This window comes from Mytilus edulis, chromosome 12, assembly GCF_963676685.1.
Source record: "Mytilus edulis chromosome 12, xbMytEdul2.2, whole genome shotgun sequence".
NCBI lineage: Eukaryota > Metazoa > Mollusca > Bivalvia > Mytilida > Mytilidae > Mytilus > Mytilus edulis.
In genome coordinates, this window is record NC_092355.1 from 54,123,491 (window position 1) to 54,138,294 (window position 14,804).

General features: G+C 32.2%; 1 protein-coding gene across 4 annotated transcripts in view; it reads left to right on the forward strand.

Moving 5' to 3' along the window:
- Positions 1-14,804, forward strand: part of LOC139498811 (serrate RNA effector molecule homolog) — a 34,790-nt gene that overhangs the window by 11,644 nt on the left and 8,342 nt on the right. For all 4 annotated transcript variants that reach the window (XM_071287368.1, XM_071287370.1, XM_071287369.1 and 1 more), the window contains exons 5-14: positions 2,251-2,418; positions 5,531-5,700; positions 6,433-6,550; positions 6,819-6,870; positions 8,513-8,608; positions 8,940-9,150; positions 10,811-10,968; positions 13,040-13,180; positions 13,529-13,820; positions 14,503-14,579. In XM_071287368.1, the coding sequence (XP_071143469.1) occupies positions 2,251-2,418; positions 5,531-5,700; positions 6,433-6,550; positions 6,819-6,870; positions 8,513-8,608; positions 8,940-9,150; positions 10,811-10,968; positions 13,040-13,180; positions 13,529-13,820; positions 14,503-14,579 (1,483 nt within the window). The remainder of the gene's footprint in view (positions 1-2,250; positions 2,419-5,530; positions 5,701-6,432; positions 6,551-6,818; positions 6,871-8,512; positions 8,609-8,939; positions 9,151-10,810; positions 10,969-13,039; positions 13,181-13,528; positions 13,821-14,502; positions 14,580-14,804) is intronic.

Sequence of the window (14,804 nt, forward strand, 5' to 3'; positions counted from 1 at the left end):
TTGATTTGGGGGCGGGCTGTCGGGCAGGCGGCAATCAAATGTTGTCCGTGTATTAACTCATGAACCGTTCAACCAAAGCTTTTAAAATTTTAATATGTTATTACTGACAACTATACGAAGGTCAAGTTCAATAATGGCGATTTTTTCTTTTACCGTTCAGGAGTTATGGTTCTTGAAAGATTGAAAAATGGAGTTTTCAGTCGTGTCCTTGCATTTACGCATGAACTGTTCTACCAAAGCTTCCCAAATTTTAATATGTTGTTACTGATGACAGAATGGAGGTCAAGTTCAATAATGACAATTTTGACTTTTACCGTTCAGGAGTTATGGTTCTTGAAAGATTGAAAAATGGAGTTTTCAGTCGTGTCCGTGCATTTACGCATGAACTGTTCTACCAAAGCTTCCGAAATTTTAATATGCTGTTACTGATGACAAAATGGAGGTCAAGTTCAATAATGACGATTTTGACTTTTACCGTTCAGGAGTTATGGTTCTTGAAAGATTGAAAAATGGTGTTTCCAGTCGTGTCCGTGCATTTTCTCATGAACCATTCAACCAAAGCTTTTAAAATTTCAATATGTTGTTACTGATGACAAAATAGAGGTCAAGTTTAATAATGACGATTTTGACTTTTACCGTTCAGGAGTTATGGTTCTTGAAAAATCGTAAAATGGCGTTTCCATTCACGTTGTTGCATTTACTCATGAACCATTCAATCTAAGCTTTTCAAATTTTAATATGTTGATACTGATGACAAAATGGAGGTCAAATTTGATATTGACGATTTTCACTTTCGCCATTCATCAGTAATGGTTCTTGTGATATTGCCAGGACACAAATAAATGTTAATAAATCCAGTTTGCTGTCGTTGTGACAGCCTCTTGTTTATCCTATACAATATAAATGTTTCATTTTGAAGGACCAAATATTTTTATTATTGCCAATGATATTTATTGGTATTTTTTGGAAAAGAAATGGTTTCATTCAGTAACCAATCATATTTAACACAGGGGTGTGGAAATATTTGTTGTGGGCACTTGTCCCTGGGCAAGTAAAACTGTAAATTTTACTTGTTCGGAAAAAAAGTTACTTGCCCTGATTGTCCCAATAGATATTGAAGTATTTCATTGTTAGCTAATATATGATTCTAAGCACTTTTTTGCATCACAAACAAATGAAACTCATTTGTTTATAATGAAACTCATTTGTTTATATTGTGTAAAAATTTAGGAAACTTAGGAAATGGGTTAACATCAATGGGACAGAAACCTAACAGCAAACCAACCAATCAGATAACATGCAGAGGGCGATTTTGCATCAGTTTTTGTATAAAAATTGTAGCCATTAGGTACAAATACTAAATAAAGAGGACAGTGAGTGAAGCAATGGAAACTAAATAATAGATTAACTATTGATTTTTGATGTTTCTCTTAACTGACACACTTGGGTTTTTTTTCTTCTTGATAATTGTCATGATGGGCAATTCAATTGTCCCTTCTATTAACCACTTTGACATCAAATAATGTTGATCTTTCTTCTATAGATGAGACAAAAAAATAATTTATTTTCCGAATTTCCATACAAGATGTCTGAAATTCTCGCTTCCGTATCTTTTTAAAGTTTTTTAAAATAATTCGTGTCCGTCTCCATTTGCGTTTTAGGTTTTCTACTCGACTCATAACTCTTTTTGCCTAGTGCTTGACCGGTGTTTAATTAAATATTTATCAATCTGAATCTCGATACAAAATCTAAAGAAATGGTACTTCCGGTGAATAATGGATAAAACCTTACTGACGATCCCGGGTCAACAGACAATGCCAATACAATGTTACACGACTTGGGTTCGCATACTTATTTTTTATCTATTTTCATAATCGATCTAATTTCGGTATTATATAATATTTATCGTCATGAACATTGATGGTTTTCCTCGCTAACCATTGGTTTCTTTTACATCAATTAAAACATCTTTATACGTTTTGGTATTAATTCTATATTTTTGTTGGATTTGAACATTGTCTTGTATAATTTTTTACTTGTCCACTGGCAACCAAGACAAAAATAATTACTTGTCCGGTTGTTCAAATGTACGAGTCGGGCGAGTCGGGCATAGCATTTCCACACCCCTGTAACAATACAATATGGGAAAGGAATGCCTAACATTCTGTAACCAATCATACTTACCAATACATTTTTGGAAAAGTAATGCCTTCATCTAGTAACCAATCAGATTTATTGGTACATTTTCAGAGAAGAAATGCTGACACAGCCAGCTATGATGACATTTAAAGCTTTTCTACAGTCATTGCCAGACAATATCAGTGACCAAGATGCTATTAAAAAGTTTAATGAGTATAAAGCAGACTTCAAGAAACAGCAAATAAATGAGTTTTTCCTTGCCCATAAAGAGGAAGAATGGTAAGATGATTATTATGCAAATTTTTTATGATAAATTTCAATAAATATTCATCCAGAATAAAAATTTTGTTGAATAAAATTTAGTGAGTGTATACTTTGTATGTTTGATTAGGGGTAACTCATTAAAATGAATTTTGGAAGGTAGGTAGAAACATTTAATTTTTGTACATGGGGCTTAAATTAAAATATTGTTTGTTTGCCCTTTACCGACCGACCCTATCAATTCGTTCCGCCTGAAAATCTTTTATTTGTATTTACCAGCAAGATTTTATTTTATTTTATTTTTTCGTTCCTACCAAAAATCTTATATTTGTATTTCCCGCTCAAAACTTTTTTACCGGAATCCTCGGGTTTTATCTTTACGTATAAGGTCCAGTCCATTTGGTATCACCTGAGCGTTTGACATGAACACTTGCATTTGAAGTTTCAAAGCATTTGTTTGAAATCGATGTTGAACGCTTTCTGAAATCATGATATGAAGTACGTTACTCTGTACCTTTAAACTTAAAGAGCAGGGTTCATTTACAAAAAAGTTCGTTTTATTCAAAAGTATTAACGTGTGTACAAACTAATTTGTAAACGAACGTTGTATTCTATGTAGGGATGGCCTTTTGTGATCCGCATATCAGAATGATTATGTTAACGATGCCGCTAAATTATTTATATCTGACATGAACCAAAAGTGACAAAATCCTGTAAAGTGGAGAATATCTGGCAGTAAAATCGCCAAGTTTTCCATACAGATCATTTATAAATGTGATGCAAAATACGTGACAATTTAGTTTTAAGTCTTATAGCATTTTTATTGGAAAAAAAGGCACACACGAAATTTGTAACACTCTAGGGACTTTTTCTACTAGTAATATATGTCTGCTCGGACATTATCTTACCAGTACAAAGTTATCTCTTATATATTTTTTTTTTCAAAACTAATAGTCCCAGCGGAAACTTATTTGCAAAAACAAAACGAACAAAAAAATTACATTATGCAGATTTTGTATCTATAAAATAAAATATTTTACCTACCTGCCTACCCATGACAAATAATATACCGAGCCAAGTTATTTTTTGGGGAAAAAAATAAAATATTTTACCTACCTACCTACCCTGTTTCAAAACATAGGGTCGGAAAAGGGCAAACAAACAATATTTTAATTTAGGCCTGGGGTTGCAATTTCAATGCTTTAAAAAAAAATACCCACAAAAAACTGCATAAATAGAAATTATTTGATTCTATACAATTAATGATGTATACTGTAGATTCATTTATTTTTATGTGTACCAATTTTTCATGGAGCAATTATGAAGGGGAGGGGCGGGGGAATCGATTTTTTAGTTTGAGATTTCATAATTTAACAAATATCTGCTATTAAACAAGCTACGGAACACACGGGAGAAATTTCTTGTTCTTCTGTACTAATACAATCCATGAAAATTGGTATCCCGCAAAAAATGATTCCACAGTAGTTGTTGTAATATATTAAGCATGCAGTAGAGTGTAAGAGATAACCAGAAATATCTTGACCAAAGTGAAGAATAACACGGGGAGATAACTCTTCTACTCATACTCAAGCCTAGGAATTTTCAAAATTTGTCAAAAATCCCATTTTAATAAATGCAATTTCTGGTTAATGTTAAGTGCATTACATTTGACCGATCAATATTAATATTATTTATTTGAGTCATGGTCGTCATGATTATGGAAAAATTAAAGATATGTCAGAAAATCTGTGAGAAGTTTATTTAACTTTGATATTTCAACCTCTTTGTTACAACATTTCAGGTGTTGCAATTCAGAGCAATCTTTTAAGTCCTGACATTTGTTTCAAAATAAGTTAAATCACATGACATATGAAAACTAAGTTTTTTATCACCTGCTAACTTTTAGCTTCTTGAAAATTATAACATTATAATTTATAAATATAAATTAATGATAAAGTTGTATATATAAACTTTAGCTTACAGGAAAAATAGAACTTTTATTTGAAAATGATTCTGGTTTTCTCTACATTTTATTACTCTATGTAATTTTTTTCCCTAAAGGAAAAGACGGAGACAGCACAGCAGAAATCTCACAAGGACGCGACATATATATTTTGTTAGGGGTCACTGCGCACAATGCAGTGTTTCTATAGAAACAAGTTGTTAGGTTTATAAGTTAGGAATGTTTATAATGTTCGCGTTTAATTATGGAGGAATATATATTTGTCAACGATACATGTTACTAAGCAACTGAATTTGTAACCAAGCAACAAATTGGTTACACCTTGGATTGCACATTTGGAGTAATATTTTGTTGCCTGTCATTTGCCGGGCAAGGTGTGAGGTAAAAATCAGGTAAATGAAAAGCGTAAGTTTAATCATAACATTTCCTCATCATGGGAAAGGGACATAACTCATCATGAATCATGTGGATTCCCTGAAAGCTTAGATAACATCCAAAGCCTTGACCCCATTGTGAACCCAATCATTCATCACATAACTTATTTATTGCAATTTTTTAGATGAATAAAAATATATGAGGTTTGATTAAAAAAACTATCAATGCTAAGTTTTAAGAGTTTTTAAAGATTTTGTTATAGAAACCATTCACAAAATGACAAGTTCATTTTAACAAAAATTGTAAATTGGGATCACATTTTGTTACGGAGGTACATGTATCTGCTTGTAAGATTGGGGAAAAAAGCACTAAAGGAAAGTTCAAAGAATTATGTATTAGTTGTTGTAAAGGAGCTTCAAGCTTGCCTGTAGGAGGTAGCCATATTATGACAATAGTTTTCTCCTATATTTTCTTATTATGATCTTCAAATTTCTTAGGTCAAATCTTTTGAATAATTTGTTATGAGGAATTCTTAATTTAAGATGTGAACCTCTTTGTAACTGATTATCTGCTCAATATTTAATAAACTTGCTTTCCTTACAAATATGTGTATATGAAACAAAAATGTAAATAATATGTGTGTCTGGTTTTAAAAACAATGTGAAACTGGACATGTAATCAGTATTCTTAATAAAGTGGTGTCCTTTACAGCAAACTAGGCCATCATGATGTACACAGTAGGCTTATTTCCCAAAAAGATCAGAGATAAAACATATTAGTTGTTTTTCACAGGTTCAAGACAAAGTACCACCCTGAGGAGTGTGCCAAGAGGAAGGAGGAAGTTAGGAAAGCATTACGTAAAAGGTGTGAGGTATTTATGGAATTCTTGGAATCTGGACGTGTGGCCACTGTGGCATGTGACATTGAAAGAAATGAAGAGCTTGTGAAGCTTTTAGATGCAGGTAAGTTTTTAACTGTTCAATTTCTATTTCTAGGTTTCCTCATAAGACATATAATTTTTGAGCAGGAATAATTAACCTAGCACAATTACAAATCTCTTGTCATTTGCTTAAACTTGATAATAAGAGATAACTGTATTGTATTTTAAGCTCTAACGGCATCAATTGGGGATTTTATGGTCGCAAATTAAGTTTACTGGCGACGCGTTAGAATGCAGTAGAATTCAAGTTCTATCATTTTGAATAACAGCAGAGATGGGTCCCATTACTTCCAATGTAATTGATTTAATTACAATAACTTTGTCAATTGAACAATTGAATTAAATTAATGATTACATCATTTCTCAAATAGCTATCAGCATCATTGATGGCTTTTTGTGAAATCATAAATAACGTTTTCAGTAAAATGTTGCAACATCTTTTTGAATTGCTCAGTTTTTGGCATGATCAATTTTATAGTTTTTTCTTTCAAAACACAAACTAAGACTTTTGTATTTTCCTTATTTTCTGGAAAGCATGCAATATTCAGGAGCAACAGCAAATAATTGACCAATCAATGTTCATTTTGGGGTGATTGCCCCAATAAAAATATCCTTTAGTGAAAGTTTTACCCCTTTAGCATCCATCAGTATTAATCACACTATTCAGTTTAAAAGAATAGGTTTGGCATAGGAAACTCATTTTAAATGGTTTACACAAACTTGTTTTAAAACAATATTTTTTTCTCTTTTCAAGTTGTAATCAAATTAGAAGGAGGTTCAGATTTCGACCTTTCTGTATTAGACCAGCCAGAGCCAGAAGAACAGGGAAGCAGGAGCAGAAATAACTCGGAATCTGTATCCCTAGATCAAAGGTTAGTAAGGTAACATGGAAATATATAACATGAGATCAGTGTTTTATAATGGGAAATTTAAAGACAGTCAAGTAAGAACTTTTTTAATGGGTATTTTTCAGTTGTATAGATTTATAAGGATATCCATAGGACAGTAGGCAATTTTAACAGTGTGACTGAGTGAACAGTCTGAAATATAATTGTTGTATTTGTTTATTTTAAGATGTTTTGTAGTGATGATGAAAAAAATTAATGAATCTTAAATGTATCAGAATTTCCTTCATTTCAGTCCTGATGAGAAAAAGAAAAGAAAGAGAGAAGAAGCAGAGAAAAAACCTGATGTAAGATATTTAATTATATTGGTGCATTTATAGCTGAACTTTGATTACTTATGAATAAGTGTACACTTAAAGTCATAAGAAACCTCAAATTAAAAAAAAATAATGCATATGTTTTTTTATAACTCAATGGATAGTTTTCATTATAAAACTAATGTACATATACTTTTTTCTGAAGAAACTTCTTTAATTTATTTATATTAAGAAGAAGTTTACTTTATTTTAATTGCTTCCTTCCACCTGTTTGTCAACAATCGACCTGTTTGTCAACAATCGACAAAAAATCAACAAAAAAACATGGAAATTGAGCATGTGTTTAACATGTAAATTCAGATAATAGTTTATTTTAAGATCATCCATGCGTATTGTGATCACCTGATTTTTACGACATGGGTCACACTGAGGTCACTTTGCATACGGAAAATATGTCCAGGGAATTGCTTCCTTCCAGGAACTGTAGACTTAGTTTTAGTTTCTGCAGAGTATAAATTTGTTGATCAAAACCTAGCTTAACTGTTTTTACTGTTGACAGTAAGGCTGAAGCTTTATGTACAAGAATACACTTTTTAGGACAAGGCAATTCCCTGGACATATTTTCCGTATGCAAAGTGACCTCAGTGTGACCCATCTCGTAAAAATCAGTAAAAAAAAAAACTTTTTTATTGGATCTTCAAAAAAAAAAAAAAAAAAATGTATCAACCGACCCCGTTTTTGACACAGGCTTCTGATAGATGACATAATATTTTTTCTCTCTTGCTTCTACTTGCATAGAAAGCCAGTAAAACATTTTATTAATGTCAAAAGGTATTCCAAATAGGTTAAAATCCAAGAAATTTGCACAGCAGGTGCTTCAAAAACATTGCAAATGGCACACTTCCGGTTTTTGAAACTAATTACGGATCCGGACTTGGAAAAACCATGATAATTTTCCGGATTTCATTTACGATGTCAAAAAAAAAAAAAAAAAAAAAAAAAAAAAAGACTTCCGACCTACCGACCCTATTTTTCAAAATGACAAAATGATGTTACCGGAAACACATATCTTTTTTTTTAGGCCTTACTATAAAGATCAGATCAGTTACGAAGTTTGGTAGTGTCATTTATACTGCAGTGTTCTCTTCAGATATTTCATTGGCATCCTGGTAATCAGGAGAAATTGAAATACCATCTTGTTTCTAAAAATTACACATCACATCCATAACATAATCCTTCAGAAAACCACTTCATTTATCATCATATTTAAGATTAAAGCATCACATTACCATGAAAATAAAAGGCCCTGAGTTATGTCCCTTTATAATATTATATGCAAGTGGGGTCATCATCTGTGTCCTGTGGATACATTCCCGGTTTAATTTAACTTGAAAGTGTTTATGAATGCGCGTGATAAAAAAAAAGGCTACTGCAAAATCAGAATTTTATTACAATGTTTTTGTTATTGCGAAAAATGTGACAGGGTTATCAGAGTTATAATCGCAATAATTTAAACTGACATTAGGAAATTTTTTATATGAAATAAACAAGATTTTTCTCAATATTGCAAAAATTTAAATTACATTTTAGTCTTAAGTGACACGATTGCAATGATAAATTCACAATAATTTCTGAATTTACTGTAGTTATAAATGTGTTTTGTCTTCTGTAGGAACCTCTGAAGTTACCTATAACAGCTGAGCAGAAAGAACTGATGAAGAAAGCTCAAGAATTCTCTAAGCAACAGCAGGCAAAAAATGGCAGTCAGGCAAGTATACATAAATATTGACCATATCTTGACCAGAACCATGACATTAGATCCACTAACATTACATTGACATCATTGGTTTGTGATAATCATGCATCTCCTCTAGAATTGTGTTTCAAACGCACTTACAGGAATATAGTATGTCTTCTCAAACATCATAAGTCTAATTCTCATAGAGAGAAAAAAGGCTGGGTTTTTTTTGTCAAAAAGGGAGATTTTGACCTCCCGTGTAGTTGACAAGTCTAAATTTGGAGATTTAAACATTTGTAAAAAAAGGTGAACTGATGTGTTTGTCATTTAAATTGAGTCTTGATGCTTTCTGCTGTTACAGGATGGTAAAAAAGCGAAGAAAAAGAAGCGCAATCGTGACAAAACAGAGTATAGCTATGAAAGTGGTTCTGATTCAGAGAGTGAGTCATGTTCCGATACCGATTCTGAGCCAGCCCCACCCGGAATGGAAGATGAACCACCACCCCCAGGGACAGAAATATCAGAAGATTCTAACAATATCCCTGGCGTATCTTCAACAGATGATGTCACAGGTACTAATTTTTTCAACACTTAGCAGTTTCTATATTGTGCAATCAATCCTTTGGGCTATTCCATTAAAATATATGAGGGAAGGTAAGAAGGGATAATCAAAATATCCCTACAACCAAGAACCATCTTATAGATAATTTTGCATAATGGTAATTATAGACACATACTTAAAAAAGACAAATTACAAACACTGAATACTAGTAATTAAACTTTCCTTCCTGCCCTCCCACATACATTTTAATGGAATAGCCCTTACTGGATGATAGCATGAAAAAATGAAAAGAGAAAACATTACTAGGTCTTCATTTTAATGCATATATGAAATAGAAGTTTTCTCTTCAAATATCATAGCTGTTTAGATAGATTAAATATTTTTTGTAGAAAATTAAATAAATGTAATGTCTGGAATTTATGTATATGTTTAATGGATTGTTGAACAATCAACATAATGAGGTTTATAGAAATGTTGAATATAAATAATGCTATCATAATTTAAATTGCGATTTTATTTTTGTAAACCATGATAATAAAAACATTGCAAAAATTATAAATTTACAATATCATTCCTTATTGATCATGAAAAATTACATGTAAATGACAATTTTCTATCAATAAAAACTATTTTTTTTGAAACAGAAATCATTTGGTTAAAAAAAAAAGAAACTTCACAGCAGAATGCATTGAGTGTGTAGGTAAAGGTAATATACTTGGTTAGCTTGATTGCTAGCTGAACCGTGAAGTCACTATAAGGGTATATATACCCTTCTTTAAGAGTAGACTAGTCCTAAATATAACCAATCTATCTGACTGTAGGACTAGACTACTGGAATTTCTCGCTACATTGAAGACCTGTTGGTGACCTTCTGCTGTTGTTTTTTTATTTGGATCGGGTTGTTGTCTCTTTGACACATTCCCCATTTCCATTCTCAATTTTACTCCAAAGGTCAAAGGAGGGTAGTATACCTTACCTAATAATGACTTCACTGTTCAGTTAACAAGCAAGCTAACCAAAGATTTTACCTTTACCTACACATTCAATGCATTCTGCTGTAAAAGAAAGGAGTAGGTCTGGCAAGGGCAGATTTTCGCCTCAAATTTCAGGTTCATCTAACGAAAGATTTTGGACACTATTCAAACACTTAAGTGTCGATTTTAATTGATTTAATTAGTTTTTGTGAAAGATTATAACTGATTTAGTCATTTAAATTGCTCCAATTTAAGCTTAATCTCTTAAATATGCCAAAAAACGTCACTTTTCAGATGGTTTTTTTTTCAAAAATGAAAGTGGCTGCATCTGTGTTCATCCTCAACCTTTATATATGTTATGTATTATCATCAAATAAAACTTACGTTTCAATATTATGAATGAACATGAATGCGGCCACTTTCATTTAAGACGGATAATGTCTAAAATTTAACTAAAATGCTAGAATTGTGAAGATTTCAGTAATTTAGCATAACTTAATGGTGCTAGTACCTGATATATGTACACTGTATTGTCAAAAACAGCCTATATTTATGTAGCAGAAGCATTCTACTATCCAATAAATAGCTAAATGATAACAATTTCTCAATTTTGTAAACCTGCTATATTTTGGGGCCAAAAAGGGGTCTCACTGAACCTACTCCTTTTTGAAATATATCTATCTCTTATTTCCATAGCCAAGCCAAAAGAGGAGGGTAAATCATCAGATGAGAAAGAGGTTGATACCACACAGAAAGACGAGGATACAAATCCTAAACCTAAAGCTCTACATAAAACATGCTCAATATTTCTACGTAATCTAGCGCCATCTATTACTAAACAGGAAGTTGAGGCAGTGAGTATATATATAGAACTTTTAAGTACGTCTGAGTCAGTGACAACCCTACAACAGATGTATCCATCGGATCGCCATCAATGATGGTGATACATGGCTGTGTACATAATGTATATACAACTCATCTAAACATCAACCCAACAATGTTAGGTCTGTAAATTTGCTTTCGCAAATTTTTGGTTCTTCCCTCGCCGGGATTCGAACCCATGCTACTCACATGCGAAAGCAAATTTACAGATACACACACAGTAGCATGGGTTTGAATCCCGGCGAGGGAAGAACCAAAAATTTGCAAAAGCAAATTTACAGATCTAACATTGTTGGGTTGATGTTTAGATGAGTTGTATATAGAACTTTTAATATTTCTACAGAATATAGCACAATCTTTTAATTAAAAGAAAAAAATATTATTTAGTCCTTTGCGGCACTTAATATGAAATAAGTTTTAGGTATGATTGCCAATGAGACCACTCCACTGGAGATCAAAGTGATGATAATGTAAACAATGACGAGGCAATCAAAGGCCAACAGCAATAAAACAAACCCATACTGTATAGAAAGCTCAGTGTTCTCCCCAGGATTTTTGGATAGCACCAGGGTAACGCGTGACGAAATGAATTTTACAGTATTTTGTGTCGCTTTGCGTCGCTTATTTTTTTTTTTGTTACTTTTTGTCATTACCTGTTTGCCTTTGTTTTGTTTACTGTGGAACTGTGTTGTAGGACTTTGGGTCAGAAAATTATTGGTAGAAAAAGTAAATTAATAAACAGTTTGTATACTTTAATATCTTTGAAGAATAAATAAAAGAAAGCACAATTAGTCTTTAAGCTAAAGTCACTTCTTATATTTTGATCAAGCCATTTTGTCCTGATACTTGTAGTTACACTACACATTCCCCATAACAATGAACTTTGAACAAGATTTTTGATACAGAACCTTCAGTAAATTAAAAACTATTTTCCATAGTTTTAGATCTGATTCTTTTAGACAACAACAAATTTGTTTTTATGATTAATACTTTGTTACAGACATGGAGAGTACTTTAAAAGAGTTTTCTATTCACAAGGTTCATCCCTAGCTTTAGTCCTGCATGGGAATGTATTAGAGTTGTGGCAGTAGGCTTTTAAGATCTGTTACAGTTAATAATGTTAACATTGTGTAAATTACCCATTTATTATAATATGTCTGTGCATCAATAATGGTATGATTCTCAAAAATAATTTGCAAAACATTTTTGTTGGTATGTTCTAAGAATGTTTTCATCCTTAATGTAACATTCTAATATAATTTTGCATTCAATTTGTACTTTATTTTTATTTGCAATGAGAAATTATATGTGAGGAGCATTTATTTGTAATTAGCAAAATCAGGGGAAGTAACTCCACAATTAATTCCTAAAAGGCAAATTATTTTGACTTGAGACTGGCGTAATAGGGTTCATTAACAAATGTCTGCTTGTCCCTCACAAGTCTGTTATTTAAATTATGATCTCTTAATTAATTAAAACACAAAAGAATCATGTACATCGATTAAATCCAATCATCAAGGTTAACCTCAACAGGTAAATCGATCACGTGGTGTAAACAATCATCTTGTCAATACTGGATTAAACTGGTTAGAACTGGTCAATTTTGATGTAAAGTTGAAGTCATCTGAAACTTTACCGATTTTAATACGATTTTTTTACCGAAAACTTTAGCACCACGGAAAAAAATTATACATCGCGGCAAGAACGATACCACCGCGGCAGAAAATTATACATCGCGGGCCCGTGGTCCTTTAAGGGCCTGGGGAGAACACTGAAGCTATTATAAGGACAGCCTGATCAAATGAGAAACAATTCAAAACAGAAAAAACAACTTTCTGATTAATACCTAAAAGAAATAATGGCAGGCAGAATCGGGAGACAGTCATTCATTTTAATTGAAAAGTTGAAAATATCAGTTTTGATGGTTGTTTAGTTTTTGACACACAACAAACTGAACTATTGACCTAATAAAGGAATATTACTTTACTTCTTTAGCTTTTTACCTCTAGTAGATTATCAGTTTTGAATAATTTATCTTTATAGATGTGTAAGAGATATCCAGGATTTGTTAGGGTGGCCCTACAAGACCCTCAGCCAGAGAGACGATTTTTTAGACGAGGATGGGTGACATTTGAACGAGATGTTAATATTAAAGAGATCTGCTGGAATTTGAATAACATTAGGGTATGCTTATTGTAGAAAGTGTATATTGTAAACATAGAATTGATAATCTGTATGGGGGGAATTTATTTTACTATTCAGGGGAAAGATAAATTACTCGGGCTTAATTTTGCAAAAAACAAAAGCCATTTCAAGCTTATCTAAACAATTTGCACCAAAAAAAAATTGATCAAAGTTCTTGTTATCCTTATTGAAAAATATTTAAGAAATTAGTGCTCACAGATTATTTCTGGACTTTGGCCTGTTATGTTTTGAAATAGATTGATATGCATCTTGAAAATAGTTATCACCAAAACACAAAAAGCCATAGAAATTCAGGGTTATAATATAATTATATTTTTGTAATTCCAGTTGAGAGATTGTGAATTAGGAGCCACATTGAACAGAGAACTTAAACAAAGAGTACGTCCAGTAAACGGCATCACTGCTCACAAACAGATTGTCCAATCGGATATCAAGTTAGCAGCTAAAATCATGCAGAACCTGGACACCAAATGGAGGATGTGGGAGGAAGACCCAGAAGAGAAGAAAGACGATACCAAGGAGGTACCATGTGACATGGTTCAAATAAGGAACCCGATACTGAAGAATGTTACCGACTTCCTCATTGATGAAGGGGACTTTGAAGAAGAGGAACTTCTAGGTATTAGCTTGACCTGTAATGGTTTACTTTTAATAATTGTGACTGTGATGGAGAGTTGTCTCATTGGCACTCATACCACATCTTCCTATATATATATTGTTAAAATACCGGAGTAGAATTTCAAGGTCCTTTATATTGTTGCCAATAGTAAATTTATCAATTACCAATTTCATTCTGCTTTTACACACTTTTAACAGAAGTGTTTCCTTTTGGCAATTAAATACAGCTTCTTAACTGGACAAACGAAGGGCTTTTCCAGAATTAATTGTAGCAGGAGGGAGAGAATCAGGAAGGAAGGCACTTTTATTAAAATTTGATGGTTGGTGGTTATTTAAGAAAGATTGCTTGAATATTTAAAAGAAATACCAAATTTTAAATGAATGCATGGTGGGGTCAAATAAAAAGTGTTTTCATGGGTACATGTTATCAATGAATTCTAATGTTCAACAAATTACACATTTTCTATGTGCTTTGTATGCTGGTTTTCAGCAATCCACGAAAAATTGATACCCTAAAAAATAAATGTATCCACAGTATAATATAAAATTCTTTTAAAAACAAATCATAACCATACGATTCTTTTGCTTATGTTTCAATTGTTGCTGTTTTATATAAATAAAAAAAGGAATGCCATGTTAATACATGTAGCTTGTTTTTAATTTTCACTATGGTTTTTCAATAGGTCAGTCCAAGAATGAAGGAGAGGGCGACACTAAAACAGATGAGATTAAAATGGAAAGAGATGAAGCCATGTGCAAGGTAAAATGTTATGATGGCATGTCTGCTTGTCCATTATTTCTAACAACCAGATATCTTTCAAAGCATCACTAGTTTTTCAGCTAGTAGAGTTCTTATCATCTTTAATGAGGGTAGTAATGCCCTTTAACGTCATGAGTCAAACAGTCATTTTTTTTGGCTACCATTAGCGTCAAATTGTTAAAAAAAATACATTGATTCGTCAAAATATCTTAATCATGATTCGTC